This window comes from Anopheles maculipalpis, chromosome 3RL (assembly GCF_943734695.1).
Source record: "Anopheles maculipalpis chromosome 3RL, idAnoMacuDA_375_x, whole genome shotgun sequence".
Taxonomy (NCBI): Eukaryota; Metazoa; Arthropoda; class Insecta; order Diptera; family Culicidae; genus Anopheles; species Anopheles maculipalpis.
The window spans coordinates 6,087,980-6,112,536 of record NC_064872.1 but is presented as its reverse complement, the minus strand read 5'-3'; the positions used below and the strand labels follow the sequence as shown (position 1 = coordinate 6,112,536).

The 24,557-nt window shown below is 47.5% G+C and overlaps 4 protein-coding genes across 4 annotated transcripts in view; 2 read left to right on the top strand and 2 right to left on the bottom strand.

The window, feature by feature from the left end:
* The window catches only part of LOC126564888 (protein phosphatase 1B), a 205,229-nt gene that overhangs the window by 55,342 nt on the left and 125,330 nt on the right, over positions 1 to 24,557 (bottom strand). The gene's annotated exons all lie outside the window — the stretch shown is intronic.
* Positions 1 to 24,557, top strand: part of LOC126565068 (alpha-tocopherol transfer protein-like) — a 174,457-nt gene that overhangs the window by 134,219 nt on the left and 15,681 nt on the right. The window lies entirely within an intron of this gene.
* On the top strand, positions 740 to 16,374 carry LOC126565777 (serine-rich adhesin for platelets). The gene is made up of 11 exons (XM_050222985.1): positions 740 to 913; positions 4,818 to 5,174; positions 6,387 to 6,625; positions 9,321 to 9,491; positions 10,405 to 12,041; positions 12,802 to 13,803; positions 14,022 to 14,150; positions 14,230 to 15,017; positions 15,259 to 15,475; positions 15,538 to 15,981; positions 16,049 to 16,374. The coding sequence occupies exons 1-11, from the start codon at positions 740 to 742 to the stop codon at positions 16,372 to 16,374; spliced, it is 5,484 nt and encodes a 1,827-aa protein (XP_050078942.1).
* LOC126564173 (carotenoid isomerooxygenase) lies at positions 18,732 to 21,276 on the bottom strand. Its single transcript, XM_050221132.1, has 4 exons — positions 20,851 to 21,276; positions 20,363 to 20,697; positions 20,156 to 20,302; positions 18,732 to 20,094 (listed from the first exon to the last, which is right to left on the bottom strand). Exons 1-4 carry the CDS (start codon positions 21,268 to 21,270, stop codon positions 18,747 to 18,749), a joined length of 2,250 nt encoding a protein of 749 aa, XP_050077089.1. The 5' UTR covers positions 21,271 to 21,276; the 3' UTR covers positions 18,732 to 18,746.

Here is a 24,557-nt window from a genome sequence, read left to right as displayed (position 1 = left end):
AATTAATCACTTAATTCATTTTTTCACCCCTCAAATGGCACCTGGAGGATATCATTGGAATGCGTAAACATTGCTCCGGAAACCACACCGCTGATGATGCTACTGTACGGTCTTCGACATTGAACTTGCGTGCCAAGAGAGTGCCTTATGAGTTTTGTGCACGAACGAAAGACTTGCATGCATCGCGAACAAGCGACGAACCCGACCCGGTGTCCGTATATGAAGCGGCTGCTGTGTTGTATCCGTGCAGTCGTCCCTTTTATGGGCTCCTGCACGACGAGTTCGTTGCCATCCCGGAGTTGGCGTTCGTTTGGTTGCATTTTTTGCGATCACGGCGATAGAACTCGCTGGCGACTTGGAGCCGGTGTAGTTAGAAGACCCGGCAAACGTTGCAGTCATCTTTCTTTTGGCCCCATTTTTCGCGCGTCTGTGTTTCTGATTTACACTGTCCATTGTCTGATGGGGGGGTTGTTGTGTTTATTTGCCGACGTTTCTCACATTTTGTCTTCCCTTTATTGCTTGCTTCGGTGGAAAGAAAAAAAAGAAAAAGCTGACAGTATAAATTCACCACCACCATTTCGCACCATTTGCCTTTTTCAGAACCATCCGTACGACGACGTCCAGCTCCAGTGGAAGGAAGCAGCGGTCGAACGAACCGAGCGTACAAACGCACATCCCGTGTAAATTGGAACACGTCCGATCCGGCGAGCGAAACGCGGTCGGAAAAATCGCAAAAAAGATGGAAGTAGCCGCCATGGCAACGGGTGCCGGTTCGTCGTCGGCGGCGTCTCGGGCACCATTCCAGCGTGAGGTGCGCGAGTGGCAACATGTCGATCCAAATACGGGTGCCCTGCTGACGGGCCGGCTAGAAGCGGACCGTTGGGTAAATGGACCACTCAACAGCTACGGCAAGGTAAGGAGCATCTTTTTTTCATTTCTTCGCGGACTAACGGCAGTTTTCCGGGGACAGGGAAAACTTCTGGGGTGAGGAGCATTGGGGTGGGGAGTCACAACATGCTTTTAACATTCCCCGGTATGACACCCGATGGTTGGTTGGAGTTTCGGGCTGTCCCGGGCACTGTCTGTCAACCTGGGTGACCGTTGGGGGTTGATGGATTGTACCAGTTTTTGTTTGCGGTTCATCGGTATGGGAATGAGCGCTCAAGCGAATGGTACGATGGTACGACACACGCATGCGTGGAGTTGAGAGAAATTGCAACATTTAACAGTACATATATTCTGGAAGCGATCTTTCACCGTGGAAGCATTAATTAGTTTCGCGAACAATGGTAGAAGCTTAAATCAAGTTAATTACTTCTGGAATAGGGATTTGTGCATGAATTGTTTCCGATAGGATTCTGGTCACAGCACCAAGAAAAGAAAATATATTCTGATGTTTTACTAACTACCTTAGTGAACAGTTTTTTAAAATTATTTTTCTTGGCTTATTGACCTCGGAGATCACGCCGATCATCGAAAACGCCGTACGAGACTTTGATTGATACAATGTAGTTGAAAAGTCAATTCTCTTTACGGAGGAGAACGGTACGGATGGGACTTGATCCTCTTTAATCTCATCTATTCCTCTGGAACTCCTGCATGTCGTTTTTGATAACAATCTTCCATTATGCAATGTCAAAAAAAAGGATTTCAATAATTTATTAAACCTGAAGAAACATAAACTTATGTACTTCGAGTGATATTGTCATTCTGGTCACGGCACCAAAAATTTTGATGTAATGTTTGCTTGCGATACTTAAAAACATTCCTGATTGTTTTTAAAATCCTCTCTTAAGATGGCCACACGAAAAAAAAAGTACAAAAATAAGCAGATGCAACGATTGAAACCATTTTTCAGCTTACAGTTGACAGTAAGAAGAAAGAGTAAAAGAGAGCACGAGCTCGAATTACCAACTGCAGGGAACAAAGTCATTCCACGCAAATTGCGGTGCGCTAACGCTTATTTCAACACCAACCCGCGCCGGTGTGCCTGAAACAATTGGCCACCATGATTGTTTTCGCTAGTACACTGCTAGGTTCCGGGCGAAAGAGAAAGTCTTCCCTTGTGCTGCTACGGCATGGGAATAAATGGTGGCCGACGCAGTCGGTTGGAAAAGTGCAATCCGCTCCTCGAGGGTTACGGATCGGTTGTAACGTCGTCGTAAAATGTTGTTAAGCTGCTAACATGATGTTCTTTCGCTGTTCTCTGTTTTTTTTTTTTGTGCAAACGATAAACAAACCGTTTGGTGAAGTTGGTGGATGAAAGGAGGGATTTGCCGCTAGGTACCGAAATGGCCGACGGAAGGATTTGTAATGAACTTGCCCTTTTTCAACGGGAACAATAGGGTATCTGGTATGTTTGTGAGTGTGCAGTTGGAGTGTGTTTTCCATACATTAACCTCAGTTAAGTGTGGGGAGTCCCCCGAGGTGGGTCGAAGCGTAGGAATTATCGTCTTCCTTTTGGGGCTGATCTTGATACAGATATTACTGCTTCGGCGCACTCGCACCGGGCGATTGTCTTGCCCGTTTCGAGCTGCGAGGTTTCCTCCCAAAAGCGGTCTATCGGGCCCGTAAGGCAAGCTATCGATCGCAGACGCGAACCCTCAGCTCATTTGCCTACAATTGCTGCAAATCACACACACTTATGGACACGTACAAAGGCTCAGCGCAGTCAGCGTGTCGTGTCACGGACAGAAGCGGTCGTTATCGATTGTTCGAATGTCTCTGGAAGGGGGAGTGTCTCTCCAGAATGCACAGTCGAACCGCGAACACCGATCGTATCGAATCGAGAAGACTCAAAACTTGTACTGCACCATCGCAAGGGGTTATGAACTACAAGACATCTCTCGGGGAATTTATGATGTGAATCTATACACATCTCAACCCGGCCGAGACCGACAACGACAACGGCAAATGAACCATTAAGGTCGTCTGGCGTGTGGATTGCTCGCAACCCGACCTGTCGCACAGATGAGTCTCCTTCGTTGGGAGAAATGAAGAGAGGGAGATGCCCAACGGAGGGAGGGAAAAAGGTACAATTATACATTGTAAGAAGTCATGTGTGTTTCCTGTATTTCTGTGGGGAGGAGGCTGTGACCGAGAGCACTCTGCACCCTTGAAGTGTTTGAGTCACAATGCGCAGAGGTTATGTTGGTTAAACTCTTTGTCCGCGAGAAGGAAGGAAGTATCGATTTACTGCTTCGTAGCTGCTTAGAAGCTTTTATTCGGCTTGGATGAGTCAATTGTTTGTAAAAAGATCTTTTTACGTTTTTGCCTTGTTGGTTTTGTTTTCTCCACTAATCAACAATAACATAAAAAATTGGTTACACACCCCGGAAGTCTGCAGGCTCGCTAGCAGTGCGCCTCATAATTGGCGGTTATGTTCTGCAATGCTCAGCGTAACTTCGTTACATACTTCCATGTAAGACACGCGCGGGTCTAGGAAGCGTCTTCAACCAGTCAACTCGCGGTGGTGGTTTAATATCCCACGAGGAAGTAATCATCGTCTAGGCCCCTTCTGACGTCTTGCTAGATCTGGGCTGACATATGGCGTGCAACAACGTTACACGCTAGTTTGTAGTTTGTGCGAAATTACCAGTGCAACCGTGCTACGCATATGCAACACGCGAATGCTTTGTAACGAGTGCGGTTCGTTCCCATCCGATCGTGTCGATAGACTTTCCTTATCATGAAGCGAAGCAGGCAACATTGTCGTGTGTGTGGTGTTCAGTCCAACCAGCTTCAGAGGACCTTGCCCATATATCTCTGCAAGATCAGACAGCGATTAATGGAAGGTTGCTCCAACATGGTTTGAAGGACAGCAACGCACGGTGGAAGGAGTCTATTTAAAGCATCACCTGTCCCACTTGTGCACCTGTAATGAATATGCACTTTGAGTGCCGGAGGTGCGTGGCGTGCGTGTCCCAATAGTAGGTAGAGCCTCCTAACGAGATGGCCGTACGAAACTATAATTAATTAATACGCCCTCCTGTACGTGTCGCTACGTTTATCAATTACCGATAAGTCACTTCGGAATTCAACTGCGATACATTATCTTATTTTCTTCGACACTATCGCCTTGGTGGGATCGTTCTCGGTGGGTGACATTTTTTATGCCCTCTTTTGTTTCTCTTTCGCCAACCGAAGGTGTCATTATGCACGTGTACTAATTTCTATCAAACTGTCTCGGCTTGAACCGGCGCATACTCCAATTTACCGTCCAGCCAGTAGTGTCGCCAAGACACAGGTGCCACAACACTTTACGGCTAGCTACTCCAATTTTCATCGGTGCCAATTACATCGTGTAAGACACGGTAATTTGGGTCGTCTGTCAGTGGTAGGTGGTGGTTGCTTGCATTTCTTTACCGTGTCTTGAGCGGGACCCGCAAAATTTAAATCCCGCTTTGTACGAGTAAACCGTTTTTGCCAAATTTGCACCACCACCGCCACCTGCGGATGTGAAGCGGAATTCCGTCAATTAACTGTCAATTTGTGGTTGTTGAATTGCAAAAGACCGAAACCAGTTTCCAGATCCCTCAGTCGTCGTCCCAAGTCCGTTTCTAATCTCATTCGAAACGCGATTGAATCGGATCAGAAAGCCAATACGTACCGGTACTCCGGTGTTGCGGGCTGTCAGCGCCATCTAGATGTCAAGTGTGGTGAATGACGTTTCACCATGAGAAGGCGATTGCATCGTACACGCATGACCTTCGATCGGGGTTCGTTTCTTTCTTTTTAGATGCACTTTTCCTTCATCGATTCCTTCATCTTATGTATGTCTTTTGCTCACTCCCTCTCTTCTTGCCTTCTTCTCCCAGATGGTATCACAGAACCTGTCCACACCGGACGGTACGCAGCACACGCAGCGGAAACAAATGGAGATCCTACAAGCCCGCACGTCCGCCGGCTCGCTACAGGTTGTCCGTGCCCAAACCGTCCAAACGACCTCTTCCCGCTGGTCCTCTTCTTCCTCGTCCATGGTGCAAACGGCTACCGAGCAAACGACAACGTCGAACAGTGTTGGCGCCACCGGTAGCATTATGGCAGGTTCGCCCTCTTCCTCCCACCACCAGCAGCTCACCACCAATGGGTTCTCGAGCCATCATCTGCTGTCCTCCTTCCATCGTCCACTGATGTCGTCGTCGGCTGGTTCTACTAGCAGCAGTAGACTATTGGTAAGGAACGATCCCCGGTCGATAGGGCCTTTCCTTAACGTTTTATTTGCCCGGTGCATGGTGTATGGTTCCTCAGAAAATCTCAAGTGCTCCTTTTAAACATTCATTCATGCACGATCGCGTGCTCGCCATAAGGGAGCGCTAGTGGGCATGTGAGCAAATATTTTCTTTAATCAAGCTGCGTTGAGCCACTAACGCGCCCCACGAGTGGTGCAAATTCCGATGCCGCAGGAAACAATACTTCAAGAACAGGAAGAACACGATGTTTGTGTTGCACTTTGGCTTGCAATTATACCAGTAGTGTGAGGAATTATCTTCAATGTACACAGCTGACGGCTTAAGAAGGCTAGGAAATGGATAGAAACGGAGAAGGTCCACCGAAAAAAAAAACACACACACACACACACATGACGATTAATCGTTCGCATCGGGTGAGATTGACATTTATTTGTTACCGTACATCAAACAAAACCCGCTGATAGGTTACCATTGTTATTTATTACCCGTGGGGTTTAATGCCCACATAACAAAGCGCGGGATCAAAAATTGTTACCGAAATAAAAGTGTGTGTGTGTGTCTGTGACATTGACATTTGCCCCAAGATGGTCAGACACTAGTGTTAGCAGAATGTCAAATATTTGCCTACACCTCGTGTAGAGACACCCACATGCAATGCAATAGTGGCGGATGGTTAACAATTTCACTGCAGTCCAATTATTGGATCCCGTTGACAGGCCTCCCTGTGGTGATCAAGAAACATGTAGTCAAACCAGTAGCTCATAAATTGTTAACCGATGTCCTTGAGATGCTGCCCAATTAAATAGCAAGCAAACATGAAATCCCATCTGGGTCGATTTCGTTTACTCAAGATTAACTATACAGGAAGCCAGAAATTGATGGCTCCATTAGGTCCTGGGATGCCTTATTTGAGGAATAAATCGTTTAGATTTTATATATTCCATGTGAATATGTGAAGGTAATGCCAGCCATCTTGGTTTATGAAAGTTATTGATACCAGGTTGTTCCCTCACTACCGTCTGACGGTCCTGCCACCGCTGTCGTCTTTACCATCGGAATGCCGTGTCTTAGGATTCATTTAAATTCCATTTGAATAGGTTCACTCGTCCCGAAACGTGACAGGTTATTAAGGACATCGTCCAAATTCAAAAGCTGTGTTAATTGACGATCTATCTTCTCTCCTACACTCCACAGACTGCAGGATCTAGTAGATCCGATGCACCCCAGACGACAACCCTCTCATCCGGATCGGCGTTCGTAAGCTCGATGAAACCGTTTCCTCGATTTTCTAGCCCAACGTCCAGCAGCTTCACCGGTCCATCCAGCCCAGGGCCGCATAGATGTGACCGGATGTATGCGGTCGGTACGGAAGCGCACGACGATCGATCGTCTTACCACCGTCCACAGCATTCCGTTGCTGTCGAACAGGAAAGGTAAGAAGAATCGACATATCGACTTCACCGATAGCGAAATGGAATGATGTATTCGACAGCATGTGTGCGTGTAGGTTTGAAGATATCTATTTTCACAAATCGCGATCGCTGCGGGTGTGCAAAGCTTGCTCGTGGATATACAGAGTATAATGATCGCGTTTATTGGTTTACGATCGGTGGCCAGGTCTTTGCCAAATTCCACGCAAATCTCAAATTCCCTGCTGTAGTAATGTCCACAGCCATCGTCGGTGATAGTTGTTCCTTTTTTTTATATCCACGTGACACATCAGGTATCAGATTTTCAAAACGATCTACGAATGAATACGATTTATGATTTCGAACGAGCTCGTATGTGCGGTGTATTGTTTTCTTAGAATCGTAGAATTTGCATTCGGAAATAATGTTACCAGTGTTCAATTTCGCCACTCGCGTCCGTTACGTTCTATGCATTCGATAGCAGTGGTAATAAAGGTGTTTAAAGATTGGGGTAAGAGGGTGTCAAACTAGGCACAGAAATCTAGTTGTAACTACTACTTGACTCACTCCATAAATCAGGTACCACACACACACGCGCGCAGAGAAAAAAGTGAACGGCTTGAGACAGTTTATCGACCGCTGGTTCTTCACGCGGAGAAGCGTAGAATTAGCCCACAACCATGGCCGGAACACCTCCGGCCAAACGAATGTAGGCGATAGACGGGTTTTCCCTCGAATACTGACTGCTATTACCATTTCAGTAGAAATGCCATCAACGTTCCGTTGCCACGTTTCTCCAGTAGGAATCCTCTCCCGGTATTTCTTTTTTGGACCCCGGACCGTTCGGGCCAAAACCACCGAATAATCGGAACGGTTTTGATACAGTTCGCGTTATGTCATACTACGCCCACGAAATTTCTACGTCCGTTGTGTGGTGTGGACTGTGGTCGGGCGAGATCGCGTGAGAAGACCTATAAAATTGTACGCGCTTCTAACACGAGCTTTAATGCACGGGAAATGTCCGTGCAATTACTCGGCTAAGCCCTGGCTGGCTGGAACAAAAAGAAAATCAAAAAAGAATACCGAAGAAAACGTTTGCCCAAATGTTGATGCAAAGTTGTAGCTCCTTGAACGAACAACAGAATAACGGAGTAGTAGAAGAGGAAAGAAATAGCCCATTGCTTAGATAGATGTGTGTCCACTGAAGGTACCAATCGATTGGTACATGAAATGAAGCGGAAAAAGAAAAATGAGCCGCGCGCGCGCGTTTGTCATGCAAAAGCGTGAGCCATCGAAATTGGGCAGTACACTACACTTCATTAAAATACAATAAACGTTTGTGCGGTAAACGCGTGTTCAAAGGCGGCCAGAATTGCCAGTTTCGGGTTTTGTCGCGAAGTGTCCAAATTCTGCCGATGCTGTCGACTCTTTACTGTGGTGTGGTATATTGCTACTGATTTTGGTTAATGACCGGTGTTTTACTATAAAGAGCGCTAAATGTTGGCGCGCCTCGGTTGACAGTTCTGTTCTGCCTGCGGGCCGGGAATCCCTAAGTTTATGATGAGGCCGCCCACTACCGTAACGGAACTTTGAGCCTCTCAACTGTGTAACTGAGTAGACATGGTGGCGATCGGCGACACCCCGAAACATGTGACAGCTGTGCAAGATCGTTTGTTTTACCACTATCAATCTGTGGGTGGAGTCGCAGAACCAAGTCCTATCATTCTTCATTTCTGCAACGATCTTCGATTTTCGAATGTTTGAGTAGCAATTGATCTGTGTTTTTATTAACCATCATCTTCTCAATCTCTTGCACAAACATTACCTTCTGCATTGTGCATGATTCACCATGCTCCAAGATGACGATGATGATGACGACGATCATTCTTCGCGTTCGTCAACACCAATAACCCAGACCGCAGATCAGACGTGTGTTGTGTGGCGCGATTTGGGTACCGTGTGGGTTTTCGGTAGGCTGGGCCACGAACCTAACAGCACGATCCGGATCCAAGGAGCACGTCATTCTGCGTACGTCGATCGGCGGATCAACAGTGCCGCGGTTTGGTGATCTCCTGGACCTCCTAGTGTTTCGTAGTGTGGTTATCGTTTTGTTCCAGGTGTTCTGGTGTCTCTTATCATCTAACTCATCCGGCAGATCAGAAAAAATCTGCATCTGGATTGATGTGTGAATTGAGTGTGCGAAGTTGTCTAAATAGAATTGTGATCAGCTCCACACCGGTAAGGACCCGCATTTTACGCGAAGGCGTCAGATGGCAGGAATGTTAGTTAGGGTCGACGGTTTTTGACAGCGATCCGATATTAAATGATCGTAAAATTGAATTATCATAAATTGACGTGCGTCAGCTGCAGTTGGTGCGGTTGTGTAGGTGGCGTTTGTGTGTGTGTGTGTCGTACCGGGGGAGTGGTTTCCACAATTGCAGCACCTCGGTCGTGCAAACACAGACGCGTCAATCGAGTGATGTAGTATGGGTTTGGGAATGACAGCATTGGCGCCCACACGCGCTATGTCAGTTTTGCCGTGCAGTTCCGATTAGGATCCGGGGTGACAAGAGAGAAAGACAATTAAAGCTACACCTACTCTACCTCGATATTCAGCTTGATTTCCCAATTGCAATTGTAGTATAAACATTTAATCCAATCCCTCTCTTTCACTGTCTCTCTTTTTTTCCTATTTCCGGTTGCATCGCATTAAAAGCAGCATTAACGGCGGCAACATAATACCGCTGGCTCGCGGCAAGAGCATCTCGATCGAGGACCTTTCGACCGAGCGTGACGAGAACAACTTCGATGACGACGTCGAACCCACGCAGTGGAAGCGAGTAAGCAAAATACGGCGATCATTACAGTTCCCAAGGAAAACTACCCCGAGGTAAGTGGAATGTCTCATTCTCTCGCACGTGTAGAGGAGGTACAGATGCGAGCCATTGACGGGCACGTGTCTTGAGGAGTTGCTCTTATTAATAAAAAAAGTTTTTGGAAAGACAAGCTCAAGTTTGGGCAAGATTTCACTTCATCCGATTGAATTGGATTGGATTCAATTTGACTCACCTGACAAGTGATTTCATCGATCGTGAGGGATCTTTTGTTCGTATACCCTCGAATTGTGTGCAATTGTAGCGAATTCATCCAGGAGATTCGATTGCAGTTGCAACACTGCACATAAAACTTCCGGTTTTGTTTCTTAATGTTTCTTGTGGTTCTCTCTCCCCTCCACCACAACTTGTGGCGTCTCATGTGGGGCATGGGCAGTACTAAAAATAAACCACAACCACCATAGCACACCACCAGATGATGACGGTTTTTAACCACTTGAAATTCAAATCAGCCAGAACGGAACCACCACCACGCACTGGTTCGACTTCTGGTGGTCGAGACCCGACGTCCCTGGAACCGGCGAATGATGTATGATTCAATCATCGATCCGCAGCCGCCAGCAGCCGAAGTGGCTGGTGCCTCTCTCTCTCTCTCTCTCTTCTCGTGTGCACGTTGGGTGATGCAAATGGCAATATTGGCAGCAACAAAAGCAACATTTGCACATCATTAAATAAGGCAGGCATACGGGTATCCGATCTGTACGTCAGGTTGGTAGCGTACGAAAACTGCGTAGGATGGTCCAGTTCTCAGTGACTCGCCATCGTGTACGCATAGAGTCATGTAGTTGCTCTACAAGTTCAATATATAATTACACTAGAAGTTCAAAATATTGTCCAAAAAGATGAGGTAGCATTTGTCATTTTTCAAAAACTTTATCTGATGATCTCTCCCTTTCGCTCTCTCGATAGAACCAACACTCGTCCAATCGATCTTCCCGAAAACTCCGTCAGCGTTTCGCGCATCTGTCAGGAGCTGGAAAACGGTCGCCGTCTTAACACGGCCATGCGCAACAATCACATCGACTTTGTGGCGCTGGACAACATTCTCAAAAGTGTGACAGATCCACCCTGCACCAACACCACCATAACACCGCCCAGCAAACCGACGGAATCCTCCTCCAGCAAGTCGTCACCGCCGAAAGCATCCTTCCTGACGGCGGAATCATTGCGTGAAATTCGTGGCCGACTACGACGACTTAGCAACGAGTCACTGTACCGTGACGATATGAGCCCGGCGGATGATGCCTCACAGCCTTCGAACGATCAGCGCGGTAGTGATGAAAGTGGTGGAGTGACGATCACTGAGGTAGAGACACGCCTTGGACAGCTGGAAACGAGCAGCTCGTCCGATTCCAACTACCGAAGCAATAGTCTTCAGTCGAACAAGAAACCAGCTCCGGACACGACCGTGCTTGCACCGGACGATTGGCATTCACGCCGCAAATCATACGGGTTCGAGCGAATGAGTCAACAGCCACTCGGGAGTGGATTTGCGATGGCAAAGATGGATTCGTCGACGGATAGCGGGATAGGGAGGTCGTCAGATCTGAGTTCTAGCTGGTCGAGTGCAGCTACCGAAAGTAGCGGCCAGGGAGCAAACTCCTATCATCAGCGAGCGACGATCGTTACCCTCGGCGAAAGATCCCAGCTGAAGGAGAAGCAGTCGACGAACCCTGCAATGGTGATTAAAATCACAAGTAAACCGTCGGACAATGTAATCGACACATCGGAACCGGAAGAGGAACCGAAACGGCACTCTATTGCGGTGGATGAGACAAGTTACGTGCGGGACAGTTTGCGCACTATGTTCGAACGCAAATCGTCGGTTAACGTTAACGGGTTCAGCCATACCTTCATCGATGATTTGAGCCGCAACAAGAAGCGGGTGGAGTTCTGCAAAACGGAGGTCCACTTTACGGCCGACTCCGGACGGGTGAACATAGTCGAGACGGATGAAAAGCCACCGCCAACGAACAACTTCCGTCGTCGCCGACGATCCTCTGGAGGTGCGTCTCCCGGAAGTTCGTCGTACTTGGTGTCAAATCTCGAGGGCGATTCCGAAGGTGTAAATGCAACGGACGAATCGAAGCTATCTCCTGAGGGAGCCGCAGCTGAGCAAGAATTTGCTCCGGTTGTTACAACCACTATCGGGATTAGTCGTCCGGTACCGGAACCAACACCGAGAAAGTATGTCCCAGCGTCCATTACTGCCAGCTCTGGTGGTGTGACCGTGTCGGATGAAAGTGATGGTCACTCGACGGATGAGATATCTTTGCGCAGTATTTTGAAAAACAAACCGATCAAACCGAAACCGTACGTGTTGGGAGAGAATCTCGACAGCAATGAAGCATTGTGGGGTGTGAAGCTGCGGCCAGTCGGAACGGCGGCAGTAGAGCCGAGCGCAAGGCTAAGCGTTGAGTTGGGAAACGAACCGAAAAGTGTATCACCGATCGCTATCGGGAGCTACTCGACGAAGATCAACCTGACGCAGCAGCCTGTTACGACGGTTACGGGAAGTTCCTGGAATGGTAGCACGAATTCTGCAGGTAAGCAGCAGTACTTTAAGCACTATTTCGAGTGGCATTTTTGTGTGTGTGGCAGGCTTACTCCGTTAACCGATGTACCTCTACTCTATTCATCTTAACTGACTCGCAATGGGACGGATTCTGTACAGCTTCCTAAACGGGGATAAAAGCATACTAAGAATGTGGGCGTAGTTGTACAATTTTCGGAAATTTTTATGAAGTGTGTCCAACATCTAAATCTCTCTGTATCTTGGTGCTTTTGAATTTCGGATACCTGTTTCTGGAGTTATATGGTTGCTTTTAAGCTGTACTCCTGCACCATCTGATCAAATTTGATCCGGGTACTCATCCAGGTCATCATAGATCAGTTGGTAACATATCTACTACAATGTTTTTCTTTCGTTTATTTATAAAGGCTTTGAGCCTCTGAGACTACATTCACCTCTCAACCTACTACAATCGATTCGGTTAATTCGTTAAGCTAAACTGTACTTCAATTTTGTCGTTTGCTCTTATATTAGTCCTACCTTCCGTTTTTCTTCTTTCTTCCCTTCTCATGGTACTACTACTCTCTGTGCGTGTAATGCTCTCACCTTACGCCGTGCTGTAAACTGTACATTACCAAACACACACACAAACATCCAACATCGCCCTCGACCCTTTCCTAACCCTCCTTATGATGCACTCGCTCTCTTCCCACGTCCACCCCGCTCCAAAAAACACAATCATTTAATGCACCGTGATCACACCCAACTTACCTGCCCCGGGCCGTGGCGAGTAGTAGTGGACAAAGCGATCCTTCACAGTACTGAGCCAGCGGCATCAAAATCGACCACAAAAATTCTGATCGACATGACGTCGGCGGGTGATGAGAAAGCTGCTACTCCAACGACATCCGGTGCCGGCGGGGACGAGCTTAAGTCGACCTCACTTATCATGCGTACGATGCGTGCTGCAACGAAGCTGGATGAAGCGTTAAAAAGTCTGCAGACGCTCAGGAGGGATTCGCTCGGCGAGCACGGAACATCGCCGTTGTATCAACGAAATCTTGGTGTGTCCAGTCCAAAAGCGCGTAGACATTCAGCTTTTTGTCAGCTCAATGGAGGCAACATCGTCAGTGGAAACAACAGTAGTAGCAGCACGATCAGCAGTCAACAGTCGATCGCAAAATCTAGCAGTGCGAGCAGTATCTACTCGGATTATCCTAAGCTGAAGGCGACCAAGTACGCGTCCTCACTTGATGGAGATTCGTTGGAGCGAGAACCAACGTCGTACGGTGTGGCTCGATACTCCTCCATCATGCCGTCGACTACCGCCGCAAAACGCATCCTTACAAGCGAATCTCGCCTATCCGACTTTGAAGCGTACATCAGCAAAAACACAGCGGTACGCCGTTCGAGTACAGTGGATGATGTGGATCGATTGAGCAGTAAACCGATCGCCGCCCCACGTTTGAAGAAGCTCGGCTCAACCGTACTTAGTCAGCAGTTGTCACAATTGAGACGGTTGTACGATGCCGCCGAAATGTACGACAGCGATAGCGACAGTGCAAAAGCAGACGAGGAGGTTAAGCTGTACCTAGGTAATCTGGCCGATGCATCCTCGTCGACGTCTTCTTTTGGGCAGGCAGCTACCGAGCTGTCTGGTAGCTGGAGCCGTATAAAGGCTAAACGAAACATACAGAAATTCAACAGTGCTAGCAGTACTAGCAGCAGCTTGACCACTGCTGCTGCGAAACGCGTCGACGTGAAGGATGCGACCTTCTCTGTAAACTCGTCTGCAGGTAAGTGAAAGCCCGGGTACTATCATGCACACTTACTAGCACGTGTTTCAGTTGCTTGCAATCGTTTTGTTCATATGCATTTGTTGCACTCCAACACCTACACGAACGGCAATCCTATCAGCTACTAATTCAACCAACAAGTCCTCTGGAGCGGCAACAGTGACTGGTTGTAAATAATAAATGTGTTTTGGCTTTTCAATCTATTTAATATGTTGCAGAATTTGATATCGTAAAGCCTTCGGCCCTGGTCAGCCGTCAGCCGAACAAACCATCTGCTGTGATGTCGATTGAGTTGAAGAGTCCAACGCCCGTCAAAAAGTTGCCTCCTTCCCACACGTCTAGTCCAGGTTAGTATTTAGCAACGAGTATTGACTGTTAAATAGTGTTTGACGCCCAACTCCAATTTGTGTCCTTCGTGTGTTTTAGATACGTCAACATCGAAAATAACGGCAACGACATTAAATGACGAATCGGCGACCGATAGCCAGCAGCAATCACCGAAATTTCGCAGATACATTCCGACCACGGCCACCACGCCCGGTGCCGTGCGTAACGAGGAACGAGCCTCGCTCCGGCTGTCATCCGGTGCGCGGCAATTGCGCGAGAATGAACTGTCATTTTTTGGCGTCAATCCGAACAGCAAGCAGCAACAGCCGTCCTCTGGGGGATCGGGCAAACCGCCAACGAACATGACGACCGCCCCGAGCTCACCCTTTCAACGATCAGCCACTCTAACTTCTTCCTTTATAAGACGCTCGGGTACGACCACTACTTCCGGAGAGGGTTCTTCCACCTCCAAATCATCCATCTGGCAGCTTACGAACGATAAACCGGATCTACTGCGCCACAGTCAGCTGGAACCGGCTGAAACAAAGACACAAGCAATTCCAGCACCGCGTCCAGCTGTTATTAGAGCCGGTGCAGGTTCAGCATCTAGCACTAGCAACAGTGTAAGCGTGACCAGCAGCAGTAGCAGTGTAACGACTTCTACACTCTCGTCGGCAGACGGTGGAAGTCCACATTATGAAAATTTGTCAAACTTTGTCAAACCGAAGGCAGCACAGCGTTCGCTGGGTGCTTCACCTGCCGTAGCTGAGGCTGTGCTGGAGAGTGAGAAAAACACATCGCATGCTGCATACGACCGGAAGAAGGATTTGGAGCGTGATGAGCGTATACTGGAGGAGCTAACACGTGCAGCGGATGAAATAATGAATGTTAGTAGGGACAGTTCATTCTGGACCATTATGCATGTGGCACAGCTAAATCCTTCCCATTTTTCGTATACTACTGTCTGGGAACTTCCGATATCGGAAGGTATTTTCAGTTGTCAAATCCCATATAAAATGTTGAGAGGACCGGACCAAGCGAGAAAATCGAAACGATGGAGCTGTGACACAGGCGTTTAGTGCGGAATTGTTAATTGACGTTTTTTTGTTTACTACACTACTACTGCAGGTTGTCAACAACATGTCAAACGGAGAGAGCATGGAGAGTATTCTGAACGAGCTGAACGACGGTGAAGGACACCGACGGCGACTTTCGAACGGCGGCTGCACACTCGGAACCATCCGTGAGTGTTCGACTACGAATAAGATCATGAAATCGCGTGGCGTACAGGTGTCCAAGAACATTGACGATAGTCTCAAACGTCATCACCAACGTCAATCAAGATGTTAGTATTAGAACTTCTCCTAGAACTGATCACGAAAATGATAGTTTTGTTTTGCTTTACAGTGTCATCCGCTTCATCGAATGAAAGCATTGGCCAGCGGGCGGAAGGAAACTTCACGCGCAGTATCTCACTGAGAGGCCCATCGAGCGGTTCGGCAATTGCCGGTGACAGCATATCAAGTCGATCGGGATCAAGCCGGCGTAGCCGTGCTCCTATGGCAACCGAAACGCGTCGTCTTGTGAGAATGGCCAGCAAAGAGAAGCTGCAGTCGAATGCCAGCTCATCGGAGGATCTTCCTAATAGTAGCGTCGTGGAACCACCGCGCAGACCCCGCAGAACACGATACACCTCGAAGGATTCGAAGGAACAGCAGCAAACCGAACGGATGAGCTCTATCAGCAATGGTCATAGCACTAGGACGGAGCAACGCACTCTGGCATCTTCTTCGCGGTCTCATCGTAGCGAGCGTTCGAGCGGATCTGTTCGAACCACCAGTTCCAGACAGGGTATGGTTACCTACCGGACTATTTGGTTTACGTGTGTATCATCATTGTTTTACTCTCTCCCTCACAGGACACAGTGCTACCTCCAATGGACACAGCCAGGTGGCTACCAACCTACATCATCATCCGCTCCATGCCGCTTCCTGCCCATCATCCCGCAGCTTGAAGCAGTCTCACCCTCAGCTGGCCACCGCCACCACCACCACAACGTACGTATTGCAATCGTTCATGATGGTACCGCCACCACGGCGCAAGCGACGCCAGCAACACCAGCAACACCCAACGAAGGTGGCCAAGGTGGTTGTGCGACGGCATTCGTCGCGGATATCGCGCCATTCGCGGGAACCGGTCCGCAAACGGCACCGTCGCCGGCTTGAACAATGCATTTGTTCCTAAAGAATATGCATATTGTGCCTGCCACCTCAAATTGCTGCCGCCTATCTAGGAGCTTTTGCGTGGTACACATGCACACATATTAGTTGGTTGGTCGTGCTCGTGCGAGCCTGCCTAGCTTCTTTCATTTTGCCCGCTGCGTGTGTGTATGTGTGTCTCTCTATATGTGTATATGTGTGCATAACATCGAGGGTCAAAATACGCTGCGATAGGTGAATTTGCAAATTTTGTCATTATAATATCCTGTTTCGTTCCTACGGGTTGTGGGCATTAACATACTCCAGCAGTTGTACTGACACTATGACTCGGCTAAACCCGGCTAACTTTGGATCGTAATTTGGTGGAAAATCTTACTTACTTGCTCTCACATAGCATACTCATCACATGGTTGCTTCATAAGCCCTCGGAACCACGGTCACGGTCGTGTGGTGTGTTGCCTGCCAATCCGATATCTCAGCCTTTTCGGGTAGGATGGCCGCATTACTCTGTGTCTGGAGCTGTAACTCCACGGGTAACAGCTTAAAAAGACGTTATGGGCTCCTCCCTTTGAGCATCTGTGCTCTTGAACGTTACTAAGTCTAATATTTGGTCGCATAGAGTTGTGAGCTCGAGAGCCACCGGGAGGCTTCACCCCAATCACTTGAGGAATCTGCGTGGTGCAGTATCAGCAAGTCTAGTAAGCCATTAGATTGCCGGAGTCGTTAAGGCAAGAAGAAGAAGAATTCAATCCATAACTGATTGTCCGATTCGGAATGCTCTTTTCCAGTTTCCAATTATCCCCAATAGTTTTCAGTAATATTATCGGACACAACAATTCCTCTGCAGTTGTAGCATTCAAGCCTTCATCTTCCTTCGTGTAGTTGATGCCCCAAGATTTCAAACAGCAACGGGCATCGGTTCGCAATCTCATGGGAGTACGTCCCATCGTACAAGCATTCAAAGAAGCAATTAAGTAACACACCCCAAGAACTAATAGAGCGTGAACTTCGGCCACAAAAACAGGTTTAATCAGTCGCTTGTGGATCGCGTATTTATACTTAGCTATTCGTAGCGTCATCATGATTTGCTCCCCCTCATCTGACGTGTGTTGGTAGCTCAGCGCGCGCCTATTGCGCAAACAGGAACACACGAGTTTGTAATTTTAACACCCGCAATAGCGAGAGGTACATCCGTGATCAACTGATCGCAGATGGTCAATTGATAGTAACATATCCCACCGCTAGAACTTATCAGGCAGGGGGAACCACTTGCTACTGTCATGTCATGTTGGTAGATGATGGCGCATTACAACCAGGGCTGCCACGGTTGACTTCTGAGAAAGTGAATCTGCGTGAAATAGCTACAAACGGAGTGTTATCAGCCATCGATAAAGGGACCTGTCTTACAACTCAACACCTTCACCGCTCGCAACGATGGAACGTATGCAAGCTTTCGCACTAATTGTGGAACTGTATGAGTCGTACTCTCGCAGTCGTGGTCAATTGTGCGGAACGGAACCACTTATCGTCGGTCGTACACACGCACTCGAGGAGGAAGGTTGTACATGGACAAGGATCGACAAGAGCAGCGCTTACACACGTGCTGTTGCAGTGATCGAGAACCATTCCAAAGGTTTCGCGGTCATCCGACGCATTAACTTGACTTGGGAGAGGTATAGCCCCAGTATTACCAGAGGACGCGTTACTTCTAGAAGGACGCTATCGCCGCCTAGTACCGCTCCTTATCATCCGCATTTGCGGTGCATTGTCATGCGTCTAATGTTTGAGCTCGGGCGGACGTCGAACTAGGAAGCGGTACGAACGTGACCTATAATTTTGTTGCGTACGCTTCTGCCTCCGTGGGTCGGGCGCTCCCGGCCCAGTGTTACATATTAAGCGAAAGAGTGAATCTGATTTTATTATTTCAAAACATCGACTTGATTATATTTATTTATGTGGTTGTAACATGTGATAACAGTTCAATAACAGTATTAACAGGTAGCACAGCGCTTTTGCACTCCATGTTGGAGGCCGTTCTTCCTTTACTACTTCCATCTACAATCACGATAAGAAATTTGATTAGATTTATATCCTTTTTCTTGACTTATAGGAATTATTCGTTTTTTGGTATAAAATGTAACTTGCAGGGGATCTTTTGCATCTTTTTTAGCATTGGTAGCCTCAGCAAGTCTTTGCGCTAATGCTTTTGTCTTCCTTCATAATTCGAAGTCTTACTAGCTGTGGAAACGTTGTTGTTGTCGAATTTTGGTCCTGTAATTTGTGTAAACATTTCGCGAGCTCTCCCGCTTGTAGCAGTAGTATTTGTTAGGTCTCGTTCATTTCTTTAGCTCTGTACATGCATACTTTGGTCGTGTTGCAATAATACTTTCTCTACACCTACTTGCCCGTCGGCTGGAACCAACCGTGCAGACATTTTGGTACCGGTCCGGGCGTCACAAACTCACACCGTCCCAGCTCGGTAAAGGTCTTCGCATCCAGCACCAACAATCCTGCCCGATTCTGTTCCTCACGGCCCCACACCATTGCGGCCAGCACTACGCCATCGTCTTCGGACGCAGGATCCGGTGCTGGCACAAAGATAGGTTCGCTCGGGTAGACATTTTCCTCGCACCACGTCAGCTTGCCCTTCGTCACCACATCCACCTTGATCAGTGTGCCCGGATTGCTCGCATCCACATCGGAACTGATTGCGTAAAAGTACCGATACGGACGGCCCAGATGACGTTCGTAGTAGATGCGCGGTGTTTCACAGCCCAAATCACACAACAGTTCGGGTTTGCAGAAGATGGTACGATTCGGCATAACGTACGCCGTTGCCTTCGAATCTTCGATCTGGACCAAATTCTGGAGCACCAAACCGGTATCCTTTGTGTGGAGGTTGTCACCGGTGGTGAACGAACTAAGATTTTGCCACATATCCGCCCACGATGAGGCTGGATCGGTTGACGAACCTTTTTGGATCTTCGACTGTTTGGTGCCGTATTTCAGTGGTAGCACAAATCGTAACGGTCGTCCACGGAACATCTTCGCATAGTCCGGATTGTTCTGCATGTTGCGCATCGTGTCGACGTACATGCAGTTTAGCATGGCCGGATCTTTGTAGCAGCAGATGTCTAGCACAACGTGACCCTCGCGCTCGTACTGATTGATGATGTGCAGATAGAAGAACGGTTCCGTGTGGTACGTGTGACGCAGTTCGCCCGTATCACGATCCAACAGATAGATGTACGTCTGCTGACTTTCGAACCACTTGAGGGCGGCCGCCATTGGACGGTTACGAATCTGACTCACCACCATCGTCGGTACGGAAACGCTGAGCGGTTGCTCGACAATTACGAAAAAGTTCTCCGTTATGCCGAACGTGTGCATATACCCCGGATGAAACTTCCAGCGTGCCGGCACCGATGCGACAATGCGCGCATTCTCAAACATACCCGGACCTTGCGGGAAACAGATGATCGTATAGGCCGGTCCCGTTTTGGTGATGGAACAGCCCAGATTGTACACCGTACCATCGGACATGACGTGCGGATGGGACGTGTGGTTAACGATGCCTACGTAGTCGGACACGTTCAGCTTCGCCTCGGTGTCGAGCGTTTCCGGATCGATCCGATGGATGATAGGGCTTTCGGTGAAGGCGAAAAACTCATCACCGAACGGATAGATCGAGATCATTGCATTGTCCGAATTGTTGACGCCGGGTTTGTTGAAAACGGCTGCAATTCTGGGAAAAGAGTAATTATAGAGTCAATGGCTTCGATAGAGCAGATTAGCAGGAAGCATACTTTTGGAAGATTGTTTGGCACGGGTCGGGTACGGCACTGGTACCAAACTCGGTCACCACGATACGCCTCGCAGCAGTATTCTTCTTGTACGCATCTGACTTCAAGAATCGGCACTGGTACGTAATTTTTCCACTTTCGATGTTAAACCTGAAGCAGGGGAACACATTAGTACGGTGGTTGCTTTTACATCTCCCAACTTTATCCTACCGGTGGAGCAGTGCCGAACTATCGAACAGATGGTTGAACATCATGTCTCCCACCTTCAAGCTGCCGGGCCCATTTCGCAACAGACTCCCGTTCAACCATTCCGGTACCGTACCCTGCACCTTACCCTCGATCGGTTCTACGATCTCTTGCTCGCACGATCGCAACCACACATTCACATCGCAGTTCGGGTACATGTCTGACTGTTGCTGCTTTGCGTCTTCTTTCGATGCCTTTGTACGATCCTGTTGAGGTTCGTCCTCTTCCAGCTCTGCTTCCGAGTCGACCGCACTGGACACTTCCGAGATGCTCGTTTCGGTTGCCGTCTCTTGTTCGAGCTGAGGGGGGGGGGGGGGGGGGGGGTGTCAACAACAAGAAAAACGATTGGAGACATTAGAAATCAGGAACACCTACTTTGTATGAACATATTCTTTCCCCGGAACACACTAGAAAAAAACACACACAGAAACAAAGCTATCGAAGGTGGGTACCTGCGAGAACACGATCTGCTGATTCTTGTCATTCAGCGCATAGATCACATTGCTGGACGTTGGCATCGGATTCCACGTGAAGACGGGTGTCGCACGGCCACTTATCTCAAACTTGGACGCTTCGGTAGGCAAATGCGGCAGGGACCACTTGCGAACCTTCTCGGCCCCCGCCCCCGTCTCCCTTCCAGCACCATCACCTTCGCCCTCCTGGTCCGGATCCGCCGCATCTGGTGGTACAGGGGTAGCTGCAAGGCTACAGCTTCGCGTCGAACACACAGAGGACGGGCCCGAATGTGGTGTGAAGCGGCCATTAATCTGAAGAAAGCTAATGTTAAGCAGTTTGGCCGGATCGAATGGGCTCGGGCAGGGTGATTCGGGAAAGTTGGTTTCTTCGCAAAAATCTTCCACCGTAACATCCATGGCGTTAGGATTTGTTGTGCAAACAAAACGGACACAACCGGATGGTCTCTACCGATACAGCCGACTGTCACTGACTGGTATCGTATCGCTAGGTGAATCGTTTTTATACTCCCGGAAATGGAAGATACTAATAGTCTAGGTGTTTGTGTGTGTGTGCTGCTCGATGGACAATCCTACCGGGACTAACATATTACCTGGTCTTGGTCCCTTGGGAAGGCCCGTTTGGATGCACCGATTTTTTCCCCCTCTCGACATGCGCTGTACGTTTTTCATAGGGCCAGTTATTTGGCTTCCCTTGATGAATACTGGTGGTCACTGTCTTGTTTGGTGGCCAGACCTAACCACAAACACACACGTACCTTAGACGTTGCAATTAAATTAATCAAATCGACGCAATTCATCACGTCCATTGCGTCATCAGGATATTGATTCCTCCCCCCCCGCAAAACACCTCTCCTGCCGGCTAGTCGTCCTCCCAAAAACTTACCCAAACTTTGGTGAAACTGTGGATGAAAAGAAAAGTCGTCCAGCAGCAGCGGACTCGTCCGGTCAGTCGGCCACGAACGATTTGCTCCCGCACCGCACCAGTGTTGACGATTTAAACAATACGCAGCAATAGCAGGCAGTTTCGGATAACGCGCTCGAACGAGATGATAATTCACGCCAATCATCATTTGTTTATGGTATGCGGGGTTCATGCTATCGAAGGGCATGGTCACGTTACGGGTGATCCTAGGTGCACTTGACCTTGTGCGGCAGTTGACACCACAGTTGGTGTTTTGCGTCGTGTGTGCGCGGCTTCACGTGTCCAAAGGACCAGCAGTGAGGTGGTGCATTTGTTTTGGATTCGAATTTGAGAAACCTTTGTTTGTGATCTCGCTGAGGAACCATTTGGTGCTCTCGGTTTCCTCGGTATGTCCTAATAGACTGATATCGATGAAACTTGAAAGGAAGAAAGTACCAACAAAACTAGGTCACGATATCCTATTTGCTGTAGTGACATAATGTTGTGTAATAGGAGCGACTCAAGCATGTCTTATAAGAGAGTTCGTTAGCCATAGGAACAGTCAAAGTGCTTGAGAGAAAGTTAGAATTCCTATGTCTATGCGTCTTTTTTTGTTTTATTTTATTTACAATTGAATATGACGGTCCAGTGCATCGTCTTTTTTTGTTATCAGTGATTAAATTGGACATAAAGATGATGTATAGTTGTTTATAGACGATTCAGGCCTCGTAAGATCTTAAAGGATCAGAAATTGCTGATGCTCTGGATCAAAAGATTGATCATCCGCAGATGTCTTAGATGAGGCTCCAGTTTAATAACTATTTCCCATTAGGTGCTCTTTACTTAACGCTTGGAGGGTTTGCACAAAAAATAACCATGTACTCTATCCCAATGTTGCTGAAATTCTGTGACAAAAAAAAGCTTTAGAAAATGTTGTACGAATGATGTGAAGGACCTCAAGACATATGGTACAGCCTCTCCAATGTTCAGCTCAGTAGCTTGGATTGTCTACGTTCCTTCAGAATATTGTGTTAGAAATATCAGAACAGTGTTAGAATCAATCCATGCATCCCATCCAGACTTGGATATGCAAAGAGACAAACTTACCAGTCTTCACAACAAGAACTTGTCGGTTTATAAGTTGGCTAGGAGTGTTTTTTTAATTTCCAAGGAAGTATCGGCTCCTGAGAAGATCTTACAGACAGTCTTTATTATTTTTTAATATCCAGCAGTTTTAAAGCTGAGTTATGGACGACGAGTTACAGTTATCAGTTAGGTAAATTTGATATATTTAGACGGACAATTGAGGAGGCTTGAACAACAATGAGGACATGCAGGAGTCAACTGATGCTTCCTTCATTGAGCAAATCATTTTTTCCTCGTCATTAACCCTCTGTAATCAATAAAATCTACCAAAGCCGCCTGTTATCGCTAGCTCGTTGGAGTCGCGCACTAAAACGACTTTCACTCGACCATTTAGCCAGATGCTGCCAACATTGCAGCTTATGATTATGACGAGGATTAGATCTTGTCAGGTTTTGTCTTCCCAGTATGTGAGTTTAAAGATCATTCCTCGATTACAATCGATTGCGCACGAAGTATTAATTGTCCGGAAACTGGTCGTAACTGGTCGTAAGAAGGATGTGCGCAAATCAAGATTCTAAACGATAATGACTTGTTCAAGAAAACCTCCGCAAACCGGTACGAAGCAGTTACTACGGTACGGCAGCAAATAGATTATCATTGCTACATGATCTGCTAACAAAACTACTCCTCCATAACACCTCTTTGAAGATGCTTTTTTTACTGTCGTTTGCTACTATTGTTGACATCTCACATAATGATAATAAGATAATAATAAATATGGCAAGAATTATCGCTTGCCCACAAAACACAAGCACAACAAGTTGCGATAATTGCTCTTCAAGATTCTTATAGCAATTTCCTTTTTCTTTTTTTCGCATTCGCAGGTCCTCCAAAAAACATCACCGATAATAATGCTGGTGGCTGCCCACAGAGACAACGGAAAGAGGACGGTGTTTTTTCCGCTTCTCAAAATTTGGACCAACGCAAACAAAAAAAAAAATAACACGAGATTGCCGCCAAGATACAGTTGGGCCAAAAATAAGGCACGTCTCGACAGCACAGGAACCCCGCCAGGAGTCTAGATTATTAGCCACGAATTTCCATAATCGACTGACCCCCTTGGGCGGGGAACGTTGTGTCTGACGTTGATAACAAGTTGAGTTCTTTTGTTTCCCTTGGTAGTGGTAGACGATTAGGACGCTTCCGAAATAAAAACAATACAAAAAAAAGTCATCCAGAGCCAAGATTAGGGAAAGCTGAAAATGGACGCTGGTGGCAACAGAGAGAAAGAGAATTGACACCACTTTTGTGAGATGTGAAATATTTCAAGCAAAAGATTAACAGTGCTCTGGAGGGGCCAACAGGGCACAACACCGCAGAGCAGGCACGCAAACAGGCACGCAGAGGCACTCTTGTTGTTGAATTTGAAGGAAGAAGGAAGACAAACGAAATTAAACTAAACGAAGTACATCAGGTACGTTGCCGAACATGAGTGTGACATTAACTATTAACATTTATAAAAAAAAACGAAAAGATTTATTTTTCCTTTTTTCTGTGAGGGGTACACTAACTATTAACACATCCCCGTTATCGTTCATTATTCCTTAAAAACGAAGAAATATAAAGAGAGTTAGGCGAATCATCATTGCTAGGATCGCACCGACATAGGGGGCACAATCCTGTGATCACAAATGTA